The following is a 24,499-nucleotide window of genomic DNA, read 5'->3' on the forward strand; positions in this document are numbered from 1 at the left end:
TCAGGGTGAATGTGTCATGCCAGGTGAATGTGTCATGCCAGGGTGAATATGTCATGCCAGGGTGAATGTTGACACAGAGAAGTGGTACAAATAGTTCTCTGAAAGTCCACAGGAAATATTCATAAGAGTCACGCCAGGAATAAGTGTGTCTCTCTCTCTCTCTCTCCCTCTCTCTCTCTCTCTCTCTCTCTCTTTATTCTTTCACTCTCTTGCTTTTCTTTCCCACACACTCGTTCATTCTTCCTCTGTCTGTCTCTTTGTCTCTCTGTCTGTCTCTCTGTCTGTCCTTCCATTTATAAAACTCACGTAAATATTTGTAAAAGTAAACAACATTAGGGCCCCCGTTCCATAAGAGTTCGTTCAGGTGTCATAAGTTATCGTTCTTATTTAGTCAATCGAGCTACACGAGTAAGGTGGTGGTGGTGGTAGTGGTAGTGGTGGTTGTGGTGGTGGTGGTTGTGGTAGTGGTGGTGGTGGTGGTGGTAGTGGTGGTTGTGGTGGTTGTGGTGGTGGTGGCTGTGGTGGTGTGGTGGTGGTGAAGGTGGTGGTTGTGGTGGTGGTGGTGGTGGTGGTGGTGGTGGGTGGTGTTATATACCCTCTCTCTCTCTCTCTCTCTCTCACTTTCTTTCCTTTAGTCCTGTGCAAAGTAATCAGACTAAGCTAACGGGGAGGAAAAGAAAGAGAGAAAAGTGGATTGACTAAGAAGAGAAAGGGAGAAGGAGCTGAGAGGGGGGGGGAAGGACACCCTCCCTTTACCCCTTTCTAAATCATCCCTCCCATGTACTATCTTCTGTTATTTTACCCTCCCTTATTCTTCCCTTATTCCTTCCCTCCCTCATCCCTTTCTTCTATCTTTGCTTAACATCTTCTCTTTCCCCCCTCCCCTCTCCTCTTCTCCCCTCCCCGTCCCGTACACTCGAGGTTTACTCCCCGGGGAGCTAAGGAGAGGCTGCTAAAACCCAAACTCCAAAACACATTGTAAAAACTTTGTCTCCCCGGGGCGCCCTGTCGTGACCAGGCTGAGATGGTGGGGTGCAGATCAGCGGGAGAGGAGGAGGAGGAGGAGGAGGAGGAGGAGAAATGGGAAAGAAGTTATTTATGTGTATTCCTCCTCCGTCATGAGGGTTGTTTAGTATTGATGGTGAGTTGTTGATATTGTTATTGATGGTGGTTGTTGTTGTTGTTGTTATTGATGGTAGTTATTTGTTGTTATTGATGGTGGTTGTTGATGGTATTGATGGTGGTTGTTGTTGTTATTGATCTGGGTGGTGGCTGTTGTTATTGATGGTGGTGGTTGTTGTTGTTATTCAGTGGTGGTTGTTGTTGTTATTGATGGTGGTGGTTGTTGTTGTTGTTGTTGTTGTTGTTGTTGTTGGTGCTTGCTTCGTGCCAGGAAGGAAGTAAAGAAGGAAGGAAGGAAGGAAGGAAGGAAGGAAGGAAGGAAGGAAGGAAGGAAAAGGAAGGAAGGAAGGAAGTAAAAAAAGAAGGAGGAAGGAAGGAAGGAAGTAAAGAAGGAAGGAAGGAAGGAAGGAAGGAAGGAAGGAAGGAAGGAAGGAAGGAGATAGAGAGATGAACATGCGACAATAAATGAACAGGCAGAGACAAGAGAATAAATAAGAAAAGAAAGAAAAAGTAAAGGTTACTAAGGAGAGAGAGAGAGAGTGGTTACCTAACCTAACCTAACCTGACCTAGGCTAACCTAACCTAACCTATTCACCAGGCGGCCGCTTCTCCCCTGCTATCAACTACTGGAGGCTTGTTTGTGTACAGTAGCTTTACCAGACACAGTGTAATTGCACCAACCAGGAGACAGAATGACAGCTGAGATGAACGGTAACCAATCAAAACGTTGCTGCCGTGATATAACTGGTGAATAATTAATAGACACTTAACTACCCCTGAGGCACTCCACCCTACCTAACCCCACGGTCAACCAATCACGTTCATTCTCAATTACACTCAAGTGGCAGGACATAAGTTTCGAGTTAGTATGATTTTGTATCGTATGTTATCCCGTTAAGTATGTTTGAAGAGGAAGTATCGGCCAGGAGGCTAAACTAAATATATTTGTCCTGTTTAAACTACTCGACATAGTTGGAGAGTAGAGTATTGATCAGTAATTTTATCTAAGGCCTAACCTGTGTACAGTTGACCTTAGTTTGTTTAATATTGTCTCTGAAGTGAGTTAATACCTTGGTTCATGTCACAATAACTCAGGGTTCTAGTTCTTATTGTCTCTGAAGTGAGTAAATACCTTGGTTCATGTCACAATAACTCAGGTTCTAGTTCTTATTGTCTCTGAAGTGAGTAAATACCTTGGTTCATGTCACAATAACTCAGGTCCTAGTTCTTATTGTCTCTGAAGTGAGTAAATACCTTGGTTCATGTCACAATAACTCAGGTCCTAGTTCATATTGTTTATATACCGTGTATGATGTCTGGAGTTAATTACAAATCGTCGCTTTTGTTACATCAGTGATCATAAATCTTGTACTTAACTGAGGTGAATCTTATAAATGTTGTCTGAATATATATATTTTTTTTCTTAAACGTTGCCTTGGTGTTTTATCTTTACTCATTAACTGTGGTAAAACTGTTGTGTCACTTAACCCTTTGAGGACAATGGTTTATCCCTTAAAGAATGATGGTTTAACGATATAGTCCACTCCAGCACACTCATTAAATACAACCTATTTGCAGACGATATTAATCTCTATGCCAGCAACTCAGACCTCCATTCCTTGATGAAAACTATTAACACTAAATTGACTAAAGTCAGGACCTGGGTAATATATAATAAACTGACCTAACACCTCGAAAAAACCCACGACACAATCTTTCACAGAGGGATAAACTTACCCCGAGATTTGGACCCCCCTGTACCTTGGTAATACAGTCCTCAAAAGTGAACAAAATACTAAATTCCTTGTCGTTATTGTTGATGATAAATTAAGCTGGAGAAACCACATACAAGCCATTCACAGTAAAGTCAATAAACAGTGCGGTATCTTGTATCACACTCGACAGTCACTCACTCTTACAACAATGAAAGAAATCTATCATGATCTTGTTTACCAACACTTCATATGCTGGTTCTACAAAAACACAACCCCTGATTACCGTACAGAAGAGAGTTGTACGGACAATGACTTACTTGAAAAAAAAACAATGATCACACTTACGAACAACTTGCTAAATTGAAAATGTTAAAATTCGAAGACATTAACACCTACTGCTGTGCCCTCTTTGTTTACATATCTATCAATCACTTGATTGGCAATACTTATTTCCAGTTCCGGAATAATCAGAGATACAACTTAAGGCACCCAGAGCCACTGAGACCACCCCCCATGTGCTCCTCTCAGTCCCAGACCTCCATAAAATATCACGGTGTGAAGGTGTGGAACAACTTACCCCCACCCATCTCAGCAAAGACTACGCTCCCTTCCTTTAAATGATCACTAAAAAAATATGATTTGTCTAAGTATTAATATTTTCGTAATACCCACTTTATAGTCCTACTTTTATTGTACCACCAAAACCATTATATCATAGATAGAAATTACCATTGCAATAATTATATTTGCCGACAAGAAATGATACTGACAGCTTCTGTTCTCTTGTTCCACCTTAATACAACCCGTGTTGTACTGCTTCCCTTCCTTATCATATTAACGTATAATCAACTCCACTGTAAAATACTTTAATATAAATGTAAAAAAATAAATAAAATAAATACTAAATGTTACATAATACTTCCTTGAGATAAATGTATAGTATATATCAGGTGCCTAAAAGAGAGCTCAGGTTCTCAACTGGCTCAGCCATGTTAATATTGCCATTATTATCCACTCTGTATCTGTGTTTATCTGGCTAAATAAACTGTTTCAATACACATGACCTCAGAAGCTGTTACCATCACTTACCTCACACGCGTACTCGAGGTTGACAGTGTCGCCAGTCTCAGCCACGTGTCCCAGGATGCCTTTACCCCAAGGGACCTCCATGGCATTGTCCTCTGTAGTGGCCGGGTAAATGTTGGTACCACTGTGTACATCGAACACCTACAGAGAGAGACGTGTTAGTAGAGGGGTAGACAGAGTAGGGGGTAGACAGAGTAAGGGGTAGACAGAGTAGGGGGTAGACAGAGTAGGGGGTAGACAGTGGGGGAGTAGACAGAGTGGGGGTAGACAGAGTAGGGGTAGACAGGTAGAGATGGTAGACAGAGGGGGGTAGACAGAGTAGGGGTAGACAGAGTAGGGGGTAGACAGAGTAAGGGGTAGACAGAGTAGGGGGTAGACAGAGTAGGGGGTAGACAGAGTAGATATATCAATAAATGGTAGATATGCGTAGGAAGATGTTCAGGTAGAGTACTGACCACTATTTACGTTAGCTTTGTACGCTAATACATTATTTAACTACAGTCCCGTATAAATCAACATAGCATCATACTAGTTGAGGATAAGCTATTGACACTAGTAAACTGGCGTGTCCTTAGCTTTATAAACATATTTTAGCTTACAATTAAATATTTTAGCTGATAAGTCGATTCACACACCTATATTATAACTCTCCAATGAACTGTAAACACAAACTAGCTGACGAGTAGTTCTGTAAACAAACTCTACCTCAATATTAGCTCTGTAAACAAAGCTAATATACACGTATCGATTAGCTGTCCATAACAGTACCTGAACTGATCCTCAACTAATTACAGACACCCTGAATTATTTAGCCATGAAAAACAAACTACCGTAAGTATTAATTTACCTTAATTAATTACTAACTATACCTGCTCGTAATTCACCTTGTTAGTTACTACCGATCACAATTAACCTTGTAGATTAATTGCTCGATAGTTTACTTGTTGGTTACGCCTGTTATTTAGTGTTATAGAGTACTGCTGTAATGCTTAATTAACTCAAAACACCTGTGAAATATCTCAGGCGTGTATATGGAGGGGAGAGAGAGAGTGTGTGTGTGTGTGTGTGTGTGTGTGTCTGTGTGTGTGTGTGTGTGTGTGTATTGAGGTGACAGGTGTGTGTGGACAAAAGGTGTGTATGGACGACAGGTGTAAGTGGACGACAGGTGTGTGTGTGTGTGTGAACGACAGGTGTGTGTGAACGACACAGGTGTATGTGTGTGTGGACGACGGGTGTGTGTGGACAACAAGTGTATGGACGACAGGTGTGTGTGTGTGTGTGGACGACAGGTGTGTGTGTGGAGGACAGGTGTGTGTGGACGGCAACGTGTTTAACCTGAGAAGACTCGAGGCTGCCACAAGAGCAAGACCAGAACTTATCCTTGAGCTACAGTATAGAGGACCTTGGCCCTGTGACGCCCCCCCACACACCAGAGGCGCCGTAGACTACCCTCTCTGTAGTTGTTAAGGACTATAGATAATGGCACTTTCCGTCAACACTCAAAAGACTAAAATCATGTGCCAGTGGTGGTGCTTCACTCGGGCCACCAGCTTCAACTAGTGGTGAGAATGAATTGGCCAATGGTCATCGGGCCAAACTTTCAATATTCAGGAAGCTTCCTTTCTTATAACTCTAACATAAATAAGGAAATTCTAAACGTTTTAAGGCAAGGTTCTGCCTCCTTTGGTAGACTGAGAAAACGAGCAACTTAATTAAGAACACAAACAGGTAGTCTGTATATCAACACCTTTGATGTGAGAGAGACGACTTATAGCCGTCACTTGAAGCATTCCACATTAAGTGTCTGTAATACATTCTTGGGATCACCTGGTGTTACCGTGTGTCAAGGAAAGGCTACAGGGACCAGGTGAAAATAACCATGAAGTAATGCAACATGACTCCATTTAACTTGGAAAACATTTCTGTTGATCGTCCACCCAAGAACACGTCTACTTTGTAAACACCGTCAAGGAGGCAGCGCGCGTCTCTCCGCCCCCAGACCCACACTATATAGTACAAGGCCCTGTTTGTAATGAGCAATGTGCGTCAAGGATTGGACTCTACAGCCATCGTAGGACTCACCAATAAACCAGAAGAGGAAGTCATCATCCGACACGATGGACTACCGTAAGTATGCAAGCGTGTGTGTGTGTTTGTGTGTGTGTGTGTGTGTGTGTGTGTGTGTGTGTGTATGTGTGTGTGTGTGTGTTTGTGTGTGTGTGTGTGTGTGTGAAATAAATGATGTATTATTGTTGACACACACACACACACACACCAGATTAACTTCGATTATTCACAATAATTATTATATAAACTCAAGTCCCTATTTTGTCTTTATCGTCAGTTATAGCTTTCCTAACCTAACCTAACCTAACCTAACCTAACCTAACCTAACCTAACCTAACCTGAGGCCAGACGTCGGGTTACGTTAATGTTAGTTCCTCTTCAAGGCTCATAACTTATTAACAGCGAGCGAGTTCATATAACTGTTGTGGAGAGAGAGATATTAGCATTTATCTCTCTATCTATATGTACCATGTAGATAGAGAGACAAACTGAGGAAGATAAACACGAGATATAGAAGTGCCAATGTTGCCATTAATTAACCTGTCCCACCTAGCTACTGGAGGAAGGTGGCAGTACACGCCAGGTCATGCCTTGATTATTATCATCTTTGACCTTTGACCTCAGAATTGCAGCATCACTTGAGGTCGCCTTGGTGAAAGTACTCATTTAAGTTACAACGTTAGGGCTCTTTAACCTTCCCTAGACAATGCTGCCGTCAGAGTGAACTATAAATGTGTGAGGCATAAAGACTAACCTTTGACACAAGGACCTTCTTGCCGGCGCTGGTGTTCTGGACGATGAAGAGCGAGGCACCGTCAGCACACAGCAGGAGACTTAGATTCACGATGATCTTGTGTGTGAGTCCCTCCAGGTCTAGGTCATTAGCGATGTCCTTCACGATGTCTAGAAAAAAGTCCTTCTCGTCTTGTGACCTGAGCTGCTTCTTACGATCGAGGGTGATGCTCTGAAACCTGGGCAGCCTCACTTTTGACTCGATCAGAAGGCAGAGCATGTAGTTGGATGAGGGAGGTAGGGAGCTGTACTTCCTCATCGCCCTGGAGGAATGTGAGGGAGGGAGGGATGAAGGAAGGATTAAGTACCTAATAAATGTTTAACGTTCGTATTCTACATTTTTAAAACAACATCATCTGTTCACTTAACTATTCACAAAACTGCCTTCACAAGATATAAACTAACCTAACAATAAAAGGTCTTGTGACTGATACTACAACACCTTACACGATTACTTTATGACCTAGGGTACTTTATGACCTAGGGTACTTTATGACCTAGGGTACTTTATGACCTAGGGTACTTTATGACCTAGGGTACTTTATGACCAAGGGTACTTTATGACCAAGGGTACTTTATGACCAAGGGTACTTTATGACCTAGGGTACTTTATGACCTTGGGTACTTTATGACCTAGGGTACTTTATGACCTAGGGTACTTTATGACCTATGGTACTTTATGACCTAGGGTACATAAAGCCACTGATAATGCTATTGATGATCTTCTAAACAAGTCTCAGTTAGAAGGCGTAAGAATCATCACAAACAGAGACGTCAAATGGCAATCCGGTACAAGACACACACATAAGAGGTCCAAACATGCTGTACACATAGAGGAGAAAGGAACACACACACACACACACACACACACACACACACACACACACACACACACACACGACGATCAAGAACAACAACGTTTGAGAGTAATATTGTTTCACCTTGTAGTAAAAGACGACAGGTAACAGATGGCTTATAGCGACGACAAATATTAGGCCGATAACATTTATTCTGCGAGACACGTAGAACTGTACCAGAGAGAGAGAGAGAGAGAGAGAGAGAGAGAGAGACGAAATAAATAAAGCACAGAACCATTTTACCAAGACGTTATCCTGGAGATAGTTAACGCGAGCATAGAGTCACATGGCGTATACTGGGACATTGGTTTAAATATAGCAGGAGCTGAAACATGTATATAGAGCATAGGAGTAAACGTCGTAGATATTGCCCACGTAAGGTTGGTTGATATACACACATACAGACTAAATTGATGCAGCGAGCGACATCATTACAGACGAGAGGAGAAGCGTTAGCCAAACACACGGCCAGAGAGACAATAAAACCAGTCATATTATTAAAAAAATTACTGTGGTGGTTCATACACATAACACGTCATTCTCCCACACATTAATAGCGAGGTACATCAGAAGACTCGAGGCTAATACCAAAGCCTCTGCAAGTTTCGTTAATAAGCCTCGGCTCTTGGGATAAACCTCAGAGTTTCTTTTTTGACTGTGGGAGAAGAATGGTGTTGGTTGCGTCGACGAGGGAAAGTAAGATTTTTAATAATACGACCGTGATGAAAGACTAGTCGGTGGAGGTCAGTAACGTCATGACAAAAGCAGGAGAACTCAGCTGTCATGAGAGCTGTTCCCCTCTGAGTCCACCTGTAGGTCGACAGTGTTGTGAGCTTGTGATACTTTAGTAGTGTGTCCCCCTTGAAACCAAAATAAATTATGAGATTTCTTTAAATTATCGTGCCACTGGTTGATAAGTGTGTTATGTCGTTACGTCAGGGCATAGTGTTTTAAGATCCTCGTACTGTACTACACAAAGTGACAGGAGTTACAGGCAGTGAATTGCCTACTTAAATGACCTGTGCCGATAGTACAAAAATGAGCAACTGAGCCAGTGGCCACAGCTGGACATCTTTAAGGGGCACACCAGCCTACCGGAGCAACAACCTCACACCACCGTATCAAGAGACACTGGTGAGTCATATAGCAGCGGTTCTTCTCCCTCCTTAACTAGCGAGATGCTCTGGAGGCCCTGAGGGAGGAGGTGACGTACACGCAGGAGACTCACACCTGATCATGGATGGACACCCAATCTACGTACCCTCTGGGGGAAGAGATTAAGAGAGACCCAGTGTTTCGTATTAGTCTACATTACTTTGTGGTATAAAAAGGATATATTTACTGCATAATTCCCTTAATATGTCATTAGTTCTTACATTATCACCCGCGGGAAAATAATTTTCTGTTTGTTTCTAGAATCTTCAATTAATTCTTCATGTAATGCTTATAAAACACTGTGTACCAAAACATAAATAACAAAACATATATTTGTTTAACTTGCTAAATAGTATTTTATTAGAATACAGTTAGTTTGAATACTCGTTATAGTTGTCATATACAGCTTCCGTCCCACCAAGAGCTCTGACCACACGACACACTGCGTCTCCTAATGTACTTTGTAAATAATGTGCTGAAAAGAAGTTATTTTGGCATGACAATTATTTCTGATTAATTATTACACGTTGTACTCGGGTCATCTTAGCGGAATGTAATAATGACGATGTTTTGGTGAAGAGAAGATGGAAGTATGATGTTGGTAATATAATGACTTAACATGTAACATCCAGTCTTAATGATCATGTTAAGGAATGAAAGGGTATTTTAGATAAAACTAGCATAATTACTCCAAAATATCCTCGATTTCGAATATGCTGAGCGAGCCAATGAGCGCCGGGTTGACCCTGACTTCTTTTCCACAGCCAATCAGCGCCATGCTAAGTGATGTGACACCACACTATGCGGTACCTCCATGACACTAGCACGTAATGATCGACTTGTTATGATGTCATGTTTAGCACCTATGGACGAGTTACTGCAGCACACACACACACACACACACACACACACACACACCACTGACGAGAATCGAAAATAGTCCCTGTGAGCACTTCTTAATTAAAGCCTCTCTCTCTCTCTCTCTCTCTCTCTCTCTCTCTCTCTCTCTCTCTCTCTCTCTCTCTCTCTCTCTCTCTCTCTCTCTCTCTCTCTCTCTCTCTTTCTCTCTTTCTCTCTCTCTCTCTCTCTCTCTCTCTCTCTCTCTCTCTCTCTCTCTCTCTCTCTCTCTCTCTCTCTCTCTCTCTCTCTCTGCCCTGTGTTCCCCTTCTCTTGCCTCTAGTTATCAATCCCTGTCTCTCTCACTTCTTTCTTTATCATCGTCTCTCTGTGTGCCTCCTCAACCTGTTTACAGTCTCTACCAAACATCTTTTTATCTCTCTTGTCTCTCAGGTTGGGTTAGGTTGGGTTGGGTTGGGTTGGGTTGGGTTGGGTTGGGTTAGGTTGGGTTAGGTTGGGTTGGGTTAGGTTGGGTTAGGTTGGGTTGGGTTAGGTTAGGTTGAGGCACAAAGAACCGCGACCAGCCAAGACGACTCTCCAGCATGACCTAAGACTGTAGTCCAGACCAGCCTGTCACCTACAGTTAAGGTGACAAGAAACACACGAACAGTTGATGATATCGTCCCGTCAAGACTAGAGATGTCCATGTGTGACGGTCAACATGGCACCAAAATTGCCCTCGGACTCAACACAACTTAATGATGGATGAATTCAGGAGTTTGAAATGGCCGCCAAACAAATCTCTGATACTCCCACTTCCAACACCCACTTCCGTCTCCATTACCAGTTGGCGTAGATCACAAGTACACCGAGACTCGACCGTAACAGAAGGTGTGTTATGAGTATGAGGTATAACGTAAGATACGATTCTTTGATAGTCTTACCTGAAGCTACTCCTACGTGCCTCTGCGGCCGCGGACGCCGCCGAGGGCTCGTACGTCCTGAAGACCGACTTGCTCTTGCACTTGGCGAAGTTGTGGCGGAGGTACTTCTTGGAGTTGGTCCGCCGAGTCTTGGAGTCGTTATCGTTGAAGGGCGAGTCTGAGATTCTGGAGGTAAAGGAGAGAGACAGGATAACTAACATATATCCTGACGTCATTGACACTAACACCAGTTTAGTATAAAGCAACGAGTGAATGAGGTCATCTTCTAACACCCTTATGTCATCAGTTGATGTAGTTCCCCAGACATCAGACTTAAATAATGGCTAAGTTCCCCCAGACATCACCAACTCGAAGGATCTAGCCCAGGTATAGGCTACAGGTTAATGGTAATAAGTGAGGTGACCACAGATGTAATAGGTCGTCAAGGTCAGTAAGGAGTGGGTTAAGGGAGAGAGATGGTCAGTGATAATGACTCCGGGCATTTCACAGCACAACAGGGGAAGTATTATACGACTGATGGTGATAATATACACTATACTCACAAGTTTAACAACCAGTGTAGGTATAAGGTGTCTCAGAGAAGTGTATACATATTGACGTACAGACTTTCGTGGGAGATCACATTACAACTTGTATTACCACAGCAACATTGTCCTCTAGCAGTTGGTGTTGTGTGAGGACGATGTTGCTGTTGTGACAGAAACATCCGTCTGGTCCAAGGGCCACCACAACACAACACAACAACCACACCCTGAGTTAACGAGCTGCATGATCCAGAGTCAAGGAATAGTCCGAGAAGACCGGACAACTCGCCAACTGCACTGGCTAACCATTACCCCGGAACACGATCCACAAATAGATTAACATCCAGGTCCCCAATTACTGCTGGGTAGACAGAGGCAAATGGGAAGAGGGTGAGGGAGCAGGAAGGGTGAGGGAGGAGGAAGGGTGAGGGAGAAGGGAGGGTGAGGGAGAAGGAAGGGTGAGGGAGAAGGAAGGGTGAGGGAGAAGGAAGGGTGAGGGAGAAGGAAGGGTGAGGGAGAAGGAAGGGTGAGGGAGAAGGAAGGGTGAGGGAGAAGGAAGGGTAAGGGAGAAGGAAGGGTGAGGAGAAGGAGGGGTGAGGGGAGAAGGGGGTGAGGGAGAAGGAAGGGTGAGGGAGAAGGAAGGGTGGGGGAGAGAAGGAAGGGTGAGGGAGAAGGGGGTGAGGGAGGAGGAAGGGTGGGGAGAAGGAAGGTATGGGAGAAGGAAAGGGTGAGGGAGAAGGAGGTGAGGGAGAAGGGGGTGAGGGAGAAGGAAGGGGTGAGGGAGAAGGAAGGTGAGGGAGAAGGAGGAGTGAGGGAGAAGGAGGGGTGAGGGAGAAGGAAGGTGAGGGAGGAGGAAGGTGGGGAGAAGAAGTGGTAACGGAGAAGGAAGGGAGGGAAGGAGGTGAGGAGAAGGGGGGAGGGAGAAGGAGGGGTGAGGGAGAAGGAAGGGTGTATGGAGAAGGAAGGTGAGGGAGAAGGAGGGGTGAGGGAGAAGGGGGGGTGAGGGAGAAGGAAGGGTGAGGGAGAAGGAAGGGTGAGGGAGAAGGAGGCAGGAGAAGGGTGAGGAGGAGGAAGGGTGGGGAAGAAGGAAGGGTGAGGGAGATGAGGTGAGGGAGAAGGGGTGAGGGAGAAGGAGGGTGAGGAAGAAGGAAGGTGAGGAAGAAGGAGGTGAGGGAGAAGGAGGGGAGGGAGAAGGGGGTGAGGGGCATGGGGGTGAGGGAGAAGGAAGGGTGAGGGAGAAGGGTGAGGGAGAAGGAAGGGTGAGGGAGAAGGAAGGGTGAGGAGCTGAAGAGACTCCAGTTCAGACAACACCCTCAAGGACGACCTTCACCTAACCTACACGAACTTCTCAACACTAACTATTATTTTTTTTTACTTTTTTTTTACGGTTTTTTTTAGTTACCAGACAGCAGACGTGTTACTTAACCTTACCCGAGCGTATTTTTAGCTTCATGTATTGCATTAAGTCAATAAATGTACTGACCATTAACTACGTATTATGAGACCTAAAACCTAATTATTTTTCCCGACTTTTTTCCCCGACTTTTTTCCCGACTATCAAACTACTTAGAAGACTTTCCCCGGGTCATGATTTCCTCCCTTTTTTTCCCCCTCATTCTCGTGACATATATTTTCCCTGGCTATTTTGGGAGTGTAGGTCTGCTTCATGGTTCAGGTAACTGTAGTTTGGGAAGAATATGTTTGGCGGCCGCTACACACATTGAGTATGTTTCATGTTCCAACTTCTGCCGGGTGCTGCCGTTGGAGATGTGGTGGTGGTGGTGGTGGTGGTGGTGGTGGCGGTGGTGGTGGTGGTGGTAGTGTTGGTGGTGCATGGTGGTGGTGTTGGTGGTGCTGGTGGTGATGGTAGTGGTGGTGGTAGTGATGGTGGTAGTGATGGTGGTAGTGGTGGTGGTAGTGATGGCGGAGTGGATGGTAGCAGTATGGTAGTGGTGATGGTGGTAGTGTTGCTGGTAGTGGTGATGGTGGTAGTGGTGGTGGTGTTGGTGTGTTGGTGGTAGCAGTGTTGGTGGTAGTGGTGATGGTGGTAGTGGCAGGTGGTAGTGTTATGGTGATGGCGGTGGTGTTGGTGGTGATGGTGGCAGTGGTGGTGGTAGGGATGGTGGCAGTGTTGATGGTAGCAGTGTTGGTGGTAGTGGTTATGGTGGTAGTGATGATGATGGTGATGGTGGTGGTAGTGGTTATGGTGGTAGTGATGATGATGATGATAGTGGTAGTGGTGGTGATAGTGTTACTTAAACGTCCATCTATCACCTCACAACATAGTCTTATTGACCAGGTAATGAAAGAGTCACTCATTAACCTGTCAGTCACGTATATTCGGCCACCTGTGGTTGTTGCTTCTTATTATTGATACCATTAACGGGATAATTAATATATAAGCCCAAAAAATTTAAAATGAGAGAGAGAGAGAGAGAGAGAGAGAGAGAGAGAGAGAGAGAGAGAGACTCCTACCACCACTACCACCTCCACCACACACACAGGCATAGAAAACGGAAACACCACCCCACGCACTTAAGATTAATAATAATAAAAATAATAATTTCACCTCCACCTGCTCACTCCGACAATCCCATCTTCACTAACCACCACTTGCCACCCACCTCCATCTATCTCAATTCCCACTCATATTTGTGCTGTAGTTTAGACCCCATCTGCCATTCCTTTGTAAAAATTAAAATATGGTACAGCCTGATCTTCCCCCCCCGTCCCTCCCTCAGAGGCGTAACCTCATTTTATTTTAGTTTCAATCTATTCCCTGTTTCTAGAGTCTCTTCGGTGGCATTATTTTGTATCTGGTAATATTGTATTTTATGTGTGTGTGTGTGTGTGTGTGTGTGTGTGTGTGTGTCTGTCTCGCCCCGGGTCGACACGGTTCAAGGGAGGGGAAGGAATTAAATAACCCAGTTAAACCTATTCTGAGTTATCACAATTGGTGTTTACATCCGCTCAAGCACTGGGATTAAGTTTTAGGTTTATTTTAGGTTTATTTTCTTATGTGTAGTCCCTTTAACACTAAACCAGCAGCGACAGAAATTTATATACCAAATTAAATGTAAAGTTTACCCTCGAGTGAAATTGTGTTGTTGTTTTCATTTCAATGTAGTATAATGTGTCTGGGTAAAAAGGTTAGGTTAGGTTAGGTTAGGTTAGGTTAGGTTGGGTTAGGTTAGATTGGGTTAGGTTAGGTTAGGTTAGGTTAGAAAATGAATATGTAATATGCAACAAAATTCTTACACTATTTTTGTTTATAATTTGAATAAGTATCGCATGACCACCACATAACATGGCCATAACATAATATGACAACCACACCACATAACCACCACACTACATAACCACCACACCACATAACCACCACATAACATGACCATAACATAATATGACCACCACACCACATAACCACCACACCACATGACCACCACACCACATAACCACCACACCACATAACCACCACATAACACAGTATTGCCAGCGCAGGTAATGTACACAATTAACCAACACAGACTCGGGAGGTCATAACCTATAATATCTAAGCGTTGTTTCTCTTAATATTTTAGCTATACTGGTAATATTATCTCATGATATCAAGGATTATAATGACACAATGAAGTAGATAAGAGCAAGGGATTGGACGTACACTGTCTATATTACTTAGGGGGGGGAGGGTATTTCACGTTTATAAGCTGGCAACGAGAGAGAGAGAGAGAGAGAGAGAGAGCTGGGCCATTAAACTTATATTATGACACAATATGAGACAGCTGTGTACCAGGTCTCTCTCTCTCTCCCTCTCTCTCTTCTTGTATATTTTTCTTCCCCTCTTTCTTCCTCTGTCTTTCTATCTCCATATTCACTTATCTCTCTCTCTCTCTTTCTCTCTCTCTCTGTGAAATAGTTCAATTTGTCAGCTGTCAGAACCAAGTATTCATATCAATAATAATACCTGGAAAAGCTTGTACATCTGTCACCAGCTATCGTGTGTGTGGTTGGCCCCGACACACACACACACACAGACCCAGGTGAGGCAGCCATGACTGTTTATGATGATTATTGTATCATACTGAGGGCAACGACCTGTCTGTGTGTGTGTGTGTATGTGTGTACACCTTAGGTCTTTCTCTCCCTCATTCATTCGTTCCCTACCTTATTTCTTCCTCTTCTTCATTCTTTATCTTCTTTATTGCCTTTCCTCTCTCCCTCCTTCCTTACCTCCTCTCGTTCCTCATTCATTTACTCCTTGTTTCTATTCCCTCCCTCCCTCCCTCCCTCAATCCCAAGGACGTCTGGCCAGGTACTGTGCTGGTCAGGGGCGGGGAAGGGCCGCTGGGCTGACTCATCATGGCGGGAAGGAGAGGGGTACACTGATGTCTTGTGTTACGCCAACAACGGAGACGTCAGGTTTCACTACATCCTAAAGCACAAGATTTTTTTTTTTTTTTTTTTCAACAATTTGCCCATAATGACCCACAATATTTTTGGAGTCATCGAATATTTTCTGAGTCCAGTGTTGATGTTACCTGCGTCCTCAGAGAGCTCCTGTGTGTTCACTACCTGCTCACGCTTAATAAGTTAAGTTAGGTTAGGTTAGCACAGAAACTGATTTTGAGACCAAACTTAGATTTTTTCCAATGGGTTTTGGTGGGATTTATTCGAATTTGATAATAATCTTTCGTCAAAACTTGGCTCCTTCTCAGATTTTGGCTTTTCTTTTCTTGCTAAAAACGGAAAATCAGAGTCAACTTTGGTCACTTATACAGTATATCACTAGTTTCTGCTCTTCCCCCACCCTAAAACCTCCATTTCCCACGGGTCTCCCAAGATCGCCAAACTCAAAACCGAGTCATTTGCTCTGGATAAGGTCAGAATCGTTCAAAACACACAAAAAAAAAAAACATCGGAAAAACCTAAGTTTCATATCCAAAACCATTATGGGAAACTTGTAAAAAAAATACCAAAAAGATAAGTAGATATACTCAGTAAACATGACGGTAGTTTAAACCATATTTCTATAGGTAATGAGAGATGCGAGTTAACTACTGACGCAGGACTCCCCGCCACCGTACACTTCAACTGTTATATTCCCCGTAACTTTTTTTTCTTAGTTGTTTCCCACAAATTTTAATTACATATTTAGAAAGTAAAATTTCAGCTAGATTAAGTGAGGCTGTTTAAGTTAATCGAGGTTACGTTAGGCTAGGTTAATGGTCCAAATCAACCTTATTCACAACGTCCAGTTACCTCAAAAAAATCTGTGCCCAGCTATCCAATGAACCGCTGGAGTGAACCCCGTGAGTCTCTGGTTCAGTTTTGACTTTCAACCCATAGATGGAGCTTCATACAACACGAGGTAAACAGCACGACACCAAGTATAATTGCCAGGTGTGTCCCAACAGTTGGAGGTGTTCACGCCTGGCGACTTTATACACAAAGAGGGGCAGGAGGACTTTGAAGTACGTACAGGGAAATTGTGTGGTAAAAACATGAACAAAAAAAATGAAACGAAATCTAACGAAACCGCCTAACCAGCGAAACTCGAAGGACCTGACCTGACCTTAACAGATGCTGGAGGATAAAGTGATGCTTCTTATAGGAGGAAATAGTGAAGTATAGTCCTGTGATCGTTGAATTCAGCTTAGAACATGTACAGCGTCACGAGGTATCAACTCTTGGTATCCTTCCACAATCGTTCTATGTTTTTTCCCTATGAACACCTGCAGCACTTCACAGAGGTTAACATGAGCCTTAAACATGTCAATGGCAGCGGCTTGGTTTTCAAATACACGATGGATGGCTTGTCATGCTGAGATAGAACACCCGTGCAGAGAGAAGCCATCTTGCGACTAACCAACAAAAATTTGGAGCTCTGAGCATGCGCAAATTATCAAGTGACACCGAGAACAACACTGATTGGCTAGACATAGTCACGTGACACCGATATTTACGGTGACTGCCACGTGAGTCAGATGTAAACAGTGTAACCCACCGTAAAGTAAGTTCTTGGGTGAAATATAAACATAAATATTAAGTTCCGTGGTCGACCTTTTCGGAATCTTAACCTAAACATTAATATGATGCACACATGGAGAATTATAATGATTTATGGCCATGACACGCAGGCACCGCTTTGTTAGACAGCTACTTGAGTAACACTTTCTAAACCCGTCACCTCGACAGATACTCCGTGTGGGAACAAATATTCAACTTTTTGTGCCTATCTTGTGTTCTCACGCCATCATTCAGTCGTCAGTTTTGGCCGCTCGGTGCACACTCTTACTACACTGAGACTGGAGGTGTTACCGGGCCGCTATAGTCTGGGTAACAGCTCATTCGCTATAGTTCGGGACGAGATGTGTGTGTACTGCTCAGAGCCCCCGCCTCTGTGACTCGTGTGTGGGAATCAGACCACAACACTAGAATGTATAAATTCATATTAAAACAAGTGATCCAATCTTTTATTAAACATAGAGAGTGAAATAGTTCTATACATCCCCGCCGCCGGGAGAGATTTACCTGGTGTTGGACGATAACGGGTCATTTGGGTAGCATCTGTTTTGATATTTATGTAATACAGAGTCACGTGTAAGTATGTCATTGATATGCATGTAAAAATATATTGAAATTCCTGTTGTCATAATGATCAAGGATATAATTTTCATATGAATTAAGAGTGAAAATTTTCCCTGAGAACTTCAATAACATGCCAACTTCACCAGGAGAGAGAGAGAGAGAGAGAGAGAGAGAGAGAGTCCAGGGTGACAGTACCAAAAGCGGACGTGAGGAATCATGTGTTTGTTCAGAACGTAATGCTAGAGGAAATAAGTATAACATCCTCAGTAAAAGGACATTATAACTAAGAATACTCAAAGGAGAATAGTTCAGGATCCTAACGCTGCCGGCGCTGCATTATTGTTCTGAAGGAGAAGCTAACTTTTAGAGGTGGCTGAACAATATTAATTAATGTACAACAAATTCTCCTGAAAAATATCCCCAGTCAATAACCCATATCGTTGTGGTGAAATATTAGTTTTTTTTATTATACCTGAACCATCGTTTTGTACATCATAAACGTTTGTCCACTAGATGCGTCAGTCATAGTGAGCATCCCTTAAAGGAGGAAGAAAAAATAGTCTTCCTCATTAGGGACGACTGGCCACAAGACGGCGAGCCATACGGAGGCCTCACAGTAAAGGAGACACTGTTCCGTCCTTACCTTCTTCCCTCCCTCTCTTCCTTCCTTCTCCCCCTCCCACCCAATTTCCCAACCCCCTTCCACATCACTCTCAAATATGCAGGTAAATGGTACTAACGAGGCGACCATAGAGGCGACCATCACCTCGCTGGTATACAAGAGTTTGGGTCGTTGTGGTGGAGGCGTTAACGACCCTCATATACCCTGAGTTACGGCTGCTCCTGTGTGAGGTTGTTGACCCATGATCACCCCCTGACCTCGATCTCTTCCACACCCCCTCATCCCCCCTCCCCCGCCTTACCTCATAACCTGGCCGAGTGAGACATCCCCTTCCCCTGGTCTATGTGGTGCAGTGGTTCTTGTGATACACGGAGAGAGAGAGAGAGAGAGAGTTATAACCTTACTTGTCTATGGGAGAGGAAGGGCTGACGATGGGGCTGCAGGAGAGACTGGCAGATCCTCGCCTGCTGGAGGAACCCTGTGTCACCGTCAGGAAGCCGTGGGCCACCAGCCACTTGTTAACGGCGTCCAACTCCGCCTTCCTCACAAAGTAGTCGGCGGCAAGGTCCGGATGTTTGTCCAGCCACTCCTCCACAGTCGAGAAGGACAAGTTGGTCATCGTCGTGTTAGCCAGAGCGACGTCCCACACACTGACTCACACACTTACACTCCCGACACCAGGCTGTGGGTGTTGGTCATGATGGAGGCCGTCTGCTACCCGCTCACTCACTCACGTCTCAGTGGATTTATATCTAAGACACAATGTCACTTGAGTTAAACATGATGAAAGGCGGCCCCGAGAGCTTACTAATCACTCTACTTCGCCGGTTGGGGTCTCCTTACACGCTTACGCCTGCAAGAGTTGTTCTTCCAAGTCTACGCTAAAAGGTATCCTTCAGTCATGTGTCCGTTTAAGTATTACAACTTTATAAGAACAACTAACATAACAACACAGGTCCCACAGGCTCCTCATGATACAGGTCTCCGACACTCACACGTCCTCAACTGCAACTTTTTTCTTATGACTCTGACGTGACCCGCTGAGTGTAACAATGTGTCTCTTGGAGGGTCACAAGGTCACGTGTGTTAACAGAGACGGTGACTAAGCGTGTTCTTTATCTACTCACACACAACTTAGCCCCTTACCACTAACAGGAGCAACTACTGATCCCCTACACTAGCGGTACTCAGTTCCTAGAGGTGGCAACAGCAGGTCCTTTGAGTAGGTCATCTGCGTGTGGTGGCGGTGTGAGCGTCTGCGAAGTGGTTGTCGTCTGTATGAAGGTAGCAGAGCATAGTTGACGACTCAGTGGGCGTGCAGCCAGCAGCCTCCCATCACAACCACGTAAGACCTCCACGCCTGCCATCCACGCCCTTACACCCACTTCCCCCCTCACCCCCTCCACCACCCCCCTGCTACTCTGAAGGTCCGTGTCTGATAGTCATCGCGGGGTGGGTGTCATTAGAGGGATAATGTCAACAAGTTTTCAAACACAGTTCAGTGATCCGTGAAGGTCGTCAACTGGGACCAACACCTCACACCATCTTCTTTGTCCCGTCATTATCCTTCATCAGATCACATCTTAGACCCGGACAAATCCTCAGCAAGACCAGATTCTGTCTATTCGTCTACACTCTATCCATGACTGGCAGCTCCTCCACCCGTGTACCCCCTCAACTCTTCTCAACTCTCTAACCAAAATCAGGTCTTGGTTCTACTGCAGTTCACGCCACAAACTCCTTAGTGAAGGCCCTGTCAGCTTAAGTCTTCAGATCAGGTTCCCTCACCACTACTGCCGGAGCTGACGAGGATGGTGGCTCCAGACGTCACCAAGACCACAACCTCTCGCTATAGATCTGGGGGAGATAGAGCACAGCATCAGTGAGTGAAGGAAGAATTACTGTGTTGTGATGCCCGGGGTATGTGTTAAACATACTCTCTCTCTCTCTCTCTCTCTCTCTCTCTCTCTCTCTCTCTCTCTCTCACTCATTGGCCATTCAACTATAGTTTTCTTTCTATAATAATAATAATAATAATAAACACAATAATCTCATAAATACGTCACAACAGGTAGAAATATTTGCTCAAAAAAATTCTCACAAAATTCCATAAGTTAAACACAATCGCCCCCATGTGATTAACAGGTTCCCGTCAGGTGAGAGAGAGAGGAGAAGGTATAGGAAATGGTGGGTGATGTGAAGGTGTGACAGGGGGAGGAGAGAAGGAAGAGAGGTACGGGTGGCAAAACTATATTGACTAGTAGTTCTCAAAGGGTAATAGGTTTAAAAACATCAACTGGCAACACTGAGACTCTTCAAATATAGACTCATCCACACTATACTATTACCTTCACCACATTCACTACACTATCTCTACACTACACCCACTACACTATCATCTACACTACACTCACTTCACTATCATCTACACTACACCCACTACACTATCACCTACACTACACCCACTACACTATCATCTACACTACACTCACTTCACTATCATCTACACTACACTCACTTCACTATCATCTACACTACACCCACTACACTATCACCTACACTACACCCACTACACTATCATCTTCACTACACTCACTACACTATCATCTACACTACACTCACTACATTATCATCTACACTACACCCACTACACTACCCTCTACACTACACCCACTACACTATCATCTTCACTACACTCACTACACTATCATCTTCACTACACTCACTACACTATCACCTACACTCACACTACACTACACCCACTACACTATCATCTACACTACACTATCATCTACACTACACTATCATCTACACTACACTCACTTCTATCATCTTCACTACACTCACTACACTATCATCTACACTACACCCACTACACTATCGTCTACACTACACTAACATCTACACTACACCCACTACACTATCATCTTCACTACACACTACACTATCATCTAGCACTCACTCACTACACTACTCACTACACTATCATCACTACACTCACTACACTATCATCTTCACTACACTCACTACACTATCGTCTACACTACACTAACATCTACACTACACTCACTACACTATCACCTTCACTACACTCACTACACTATCATCTTCACTACACTCATTACACTATCGTCTACACTACACTAACATCTACACTACACTCACTACACTATCACCTTCACTACACTCACTACACTATCACCTTCACTACACTCACTACACTATCATCTTCACTACACTCACTACACTATCACCTACACTACACTCACTACACTATCATCTTCACTACACTCACTACACTATCATCTTCACTACACTCACTACACTATCACTATTAGGCAGTAGCTAAACACAGTACCTCTTACTACATTTTTTTTCTCCTTAAATTCCTTAGTTTAGTCCCCCGGTAATGAACGAGAATGGTCCAAAGTTAGATATGGGTACTCCTGGTGATCAATTTATAGAACATCTGCTGAAGCGAGAAGCTGTACAAATTTTCCCAGGGTCGCTGATAAAAGAGTTGCAGGAAGACAAGTCCTGCGTGTCCCTAGGCTCTGGAGGATATGGAACATGCAATGTGGTGAACAGAGACGGCGACAGAGTAGTTCTGAAAACATTTAAAAGTGACACTAATTTCGATGATGTTTACTGTGAACTCAATGGGCTGATCAAGAATAAAGGGCCAGGGGTACAGAAATTAATTGGTTATTGCCCCTCAGAGAAAACTCTGATAACACGATATGGTGGTGATGCTTTGGCCCAGTATGGGTCGGATGTAGAACATAAAACAGTAAAAAAATCGGTCGCAATCTTGGAAGACGTGATGACAACAATATCCCAAATGTTAAAACGTCGCTGGTGTCACAACGACATCAAAGCAGAAAACATCTGTGTCAAGAAGATAAAAACTGATGAGCCACAAGTCACTCTCATTGACTTTGGATTGGCGCGCAAAATAAGAACAGAAGTTTACGAGGACCAAGGCGAGAAGAAAGACTACCTACAACCACACTTGCCGCGAGAGCTGCTCAGAGGGAAAAGCTGCTCTAAAGCATCTGAGGTTTATAGCCTAGGTCAGCTGGCTATTCAAGTTAGGCCCGGTGAAACATCATATTCGAAAAACTTCGATAAATGGATCATTAACAGTTAAAACATCAAGCCGAAGCAAAGACCGTCCCTGGAACAAGGTTTGCGGCTCATACGGCAATTAAAGAGGAGACTGTGAAAAGAAAAAAACTGAAAAGGTAAAAAAATATTATTACTAAATCAACATACTGTGAGCAGAGACTCAGTGTTTACCCTTGTGAAGAACAAGTACCGTTCACCACAAGCAGTCACACCACACACCTTGTGAAGGCTGCTGCCCCAACACACTAGAACCAACTTTTTCTGTGTAGCTGTAGCTGTAGTTGAAGCTCTTATTGTCCTATACGAAATGTAAACTTTATTTTACCTCAATAAACACATGGAGAACATTGTATGTCATTTATAATAACATCACATCAGTTTTAGGGGGGGGGGTATTGTACTGCAGGCTATCATAAAACTGTACTACTTCATAAAACAATTTCCCCTGTAAGCTTGTATTTCGGGAGCCAATCGGTTATTAAACCGTTATTTTGTACTGCTCCAGGACAGTTTCATATTTTATATTGTTAAAAGTTATGTTTCCCTAATGTCTTTACAGAACATTTAACTAAGCTAGTAACTAGTGCTACAATTACTATGTACAGTGTGTGGTGAGAATGAGTTATGTTTAGTCTTAAATATCGGTGTTGTATATAACAATTATCGAACAATAAAATATAGTCCTGCATTTATGATTTTACTTTAAATTCTGTGGACCACAGCGCTGACTTATGTTGGCTTAGTACACCTGTGGCCGATCGCTGATTACTTGTACCAAGGTAGTGCACCACTGGTCGAGAGGGCAGGGTGTGTCTCAACTGAATAGCCGGCGTTAACAAGAAAGAAACACTCAAGTGCTACTTTACCCTCTAGTCCACAGGATTAATGAGAGAGAGAGAGAGAGAGAGAGAGAGAGAGAGAGAGAGACACTTGGGTACTTTTTTTTTATTGGGCACTCCCCTACATCCTTGTGTAAGGTGAAGCGCAGAAGCGTTTACAGCGCCCAACAGGGAAGCATGCTAAGTTCATGCTTGCCTTTATGTCTCATGAGTTTTAGAAGCCTGAAGAGTCAAGGGCGTAGAAGCCTGAAGAGTCAAGGGCGTAGAAGCCTGAAGAGTCAAGGGCGTAGAAGCCTGAAGAGTCAATGGTTTATGTCATCAAGTTATTGGAAGCTCCAACAACTTGTCCCTGAATACGAATTCGCAACTTTTCGACTTACACCAGGTACCTACTGTACTGCTAGGTGAACAGGGACTAATGGGGGCTAGGAAGTGTGTCCAAACAACTTCCACCGGCCCGGGAATCGAACCCGTGACATCTCGCTTACGAGGCAAGAGCGGTACCGAACACTTAGGTACTGTGGTAAAGACGATAAACTTCGTCACGTGGTTTTTACTCACAAAAAATACCTTAATTTATTTAACTCAAGAACTAACATAACCTAACCTAGTAGGCAGCTACCAAACAGGGAGGTACTGGGAAGATATTGGAAACATAATGTGTTATCTAATGGTAGACCCTGCTGCCATATGTGACCAAGTCCCAGGTTGATGATCTGACTTTCTGCCTCATTTACACACAATTGCAGGGTCTCAATTGTTTCTCTTACTATTGACAACACAACATATTGTTTCACTATTGATCTGATTTCATTTTTGTATTTTTTATAGTACTTGTATTATTATTATTATTATTATTATTATTATTATTACATTTTCGCCAACTAACTAACATAGTGGTAGTTGTGGTAGTAATAGAGGTAGTTGTGGTAGTGATAATGGTGGTTGCGGCGTGTTCGTTGTAATTTTGTACTAGTGGTGATGGTGGTGGTGGTAGAGATAGCAACGGTGGTGATGGTGGTAGTAGTGGTGGTAGCGGTGGGGGGTAGGAAGGTTGGAGGGGGGAGGGGGAGGGTCAATCAGACGGTGCGTGACAAAACACTGAAAAGGAATGGTGATTAGCGACGCCCCTTTCCCCTCCCCCTCCTTCCCTCCTGTCCCCCCTCCCCCCCTCCTTCCCTCCCCCCTCCTTCCCTCCTGTCCCCCCCTCCTTCCCCCCTCCC

General features: G+C 43.9%; 1 protein-coding gene and 1 long non-coding RNA gene across 2 annotated transcripts in view; both read right to left on the reverse strand.

Annotated features, from left to right (window-relative positions):
- Positions 1-19,696, reverse strand: part of LOC121871668 (dual 3',5'-cyclic-AMP and -GMP phosphodiesterase 11A-like) — a 44,720-nt gene extending 25,024 nt beyond the window's left edge. Inside the window, exons 1-5 of the mRNA XM_042374081.1 lie at positions 18,714-19,696; positions 10,576-10,740; positions 8,901-8,903; positions 6,745-7,045; positions 3,927-4,064 (exon numbers count right to left, since the gene is read on the reverse strand). Of these exons, the coding sequence (XP_042230015.1) occupies positions 3,927-4,064; positions 6,745-7,045; positions 8,901-8,903; positions 10,576-10,740; positions 18,714-18,928 (822 nt within the window). The 5' untranslated portion in view covers positions 18,929-19,696. The remainder of the gene's footprint in view (positions 1-3,926; positions 4,065-6,744; positions 7,046-8,900; positions 8,904-10,575; positions 10,741-18,713) is intronic.
- A 17-nt stretch (positions 19,697-19,713) lies between these two features.
- LOC121871748 overlaps positions 19,714-24,499 on the reverse strand; it is a 133,087-nt gene continuing 128,301 nt past the window's right edge. Inside the window, exon 6 of the long non-coding RNA XR_006089938.1 lies at positions 19,714-20,166. This is a non-coding gene — a long non-coding RNA (uncharacterized LOC121871748). The remainder of the gene's footprint in view (positions 20,167-24,499) is intronic.

The sequence above is a fragment of the Homarus americanus genome, unplaced genomic scaffold, assembly GCF_018991925.1.
Source record: "Homarus americanus isolate GMGI-L3 unplaced genomic scaffold, GMGI_Hamer_2.0 scaffold39675, whole genome shotgun sequence".
In the NCBI taxonomy this organism is placed as follows: Eukaryota; Metazoa; Arthropoda; class Malacostraca; order Decapoda; family Nephropidae; genus Homarus; species Homarus americanus.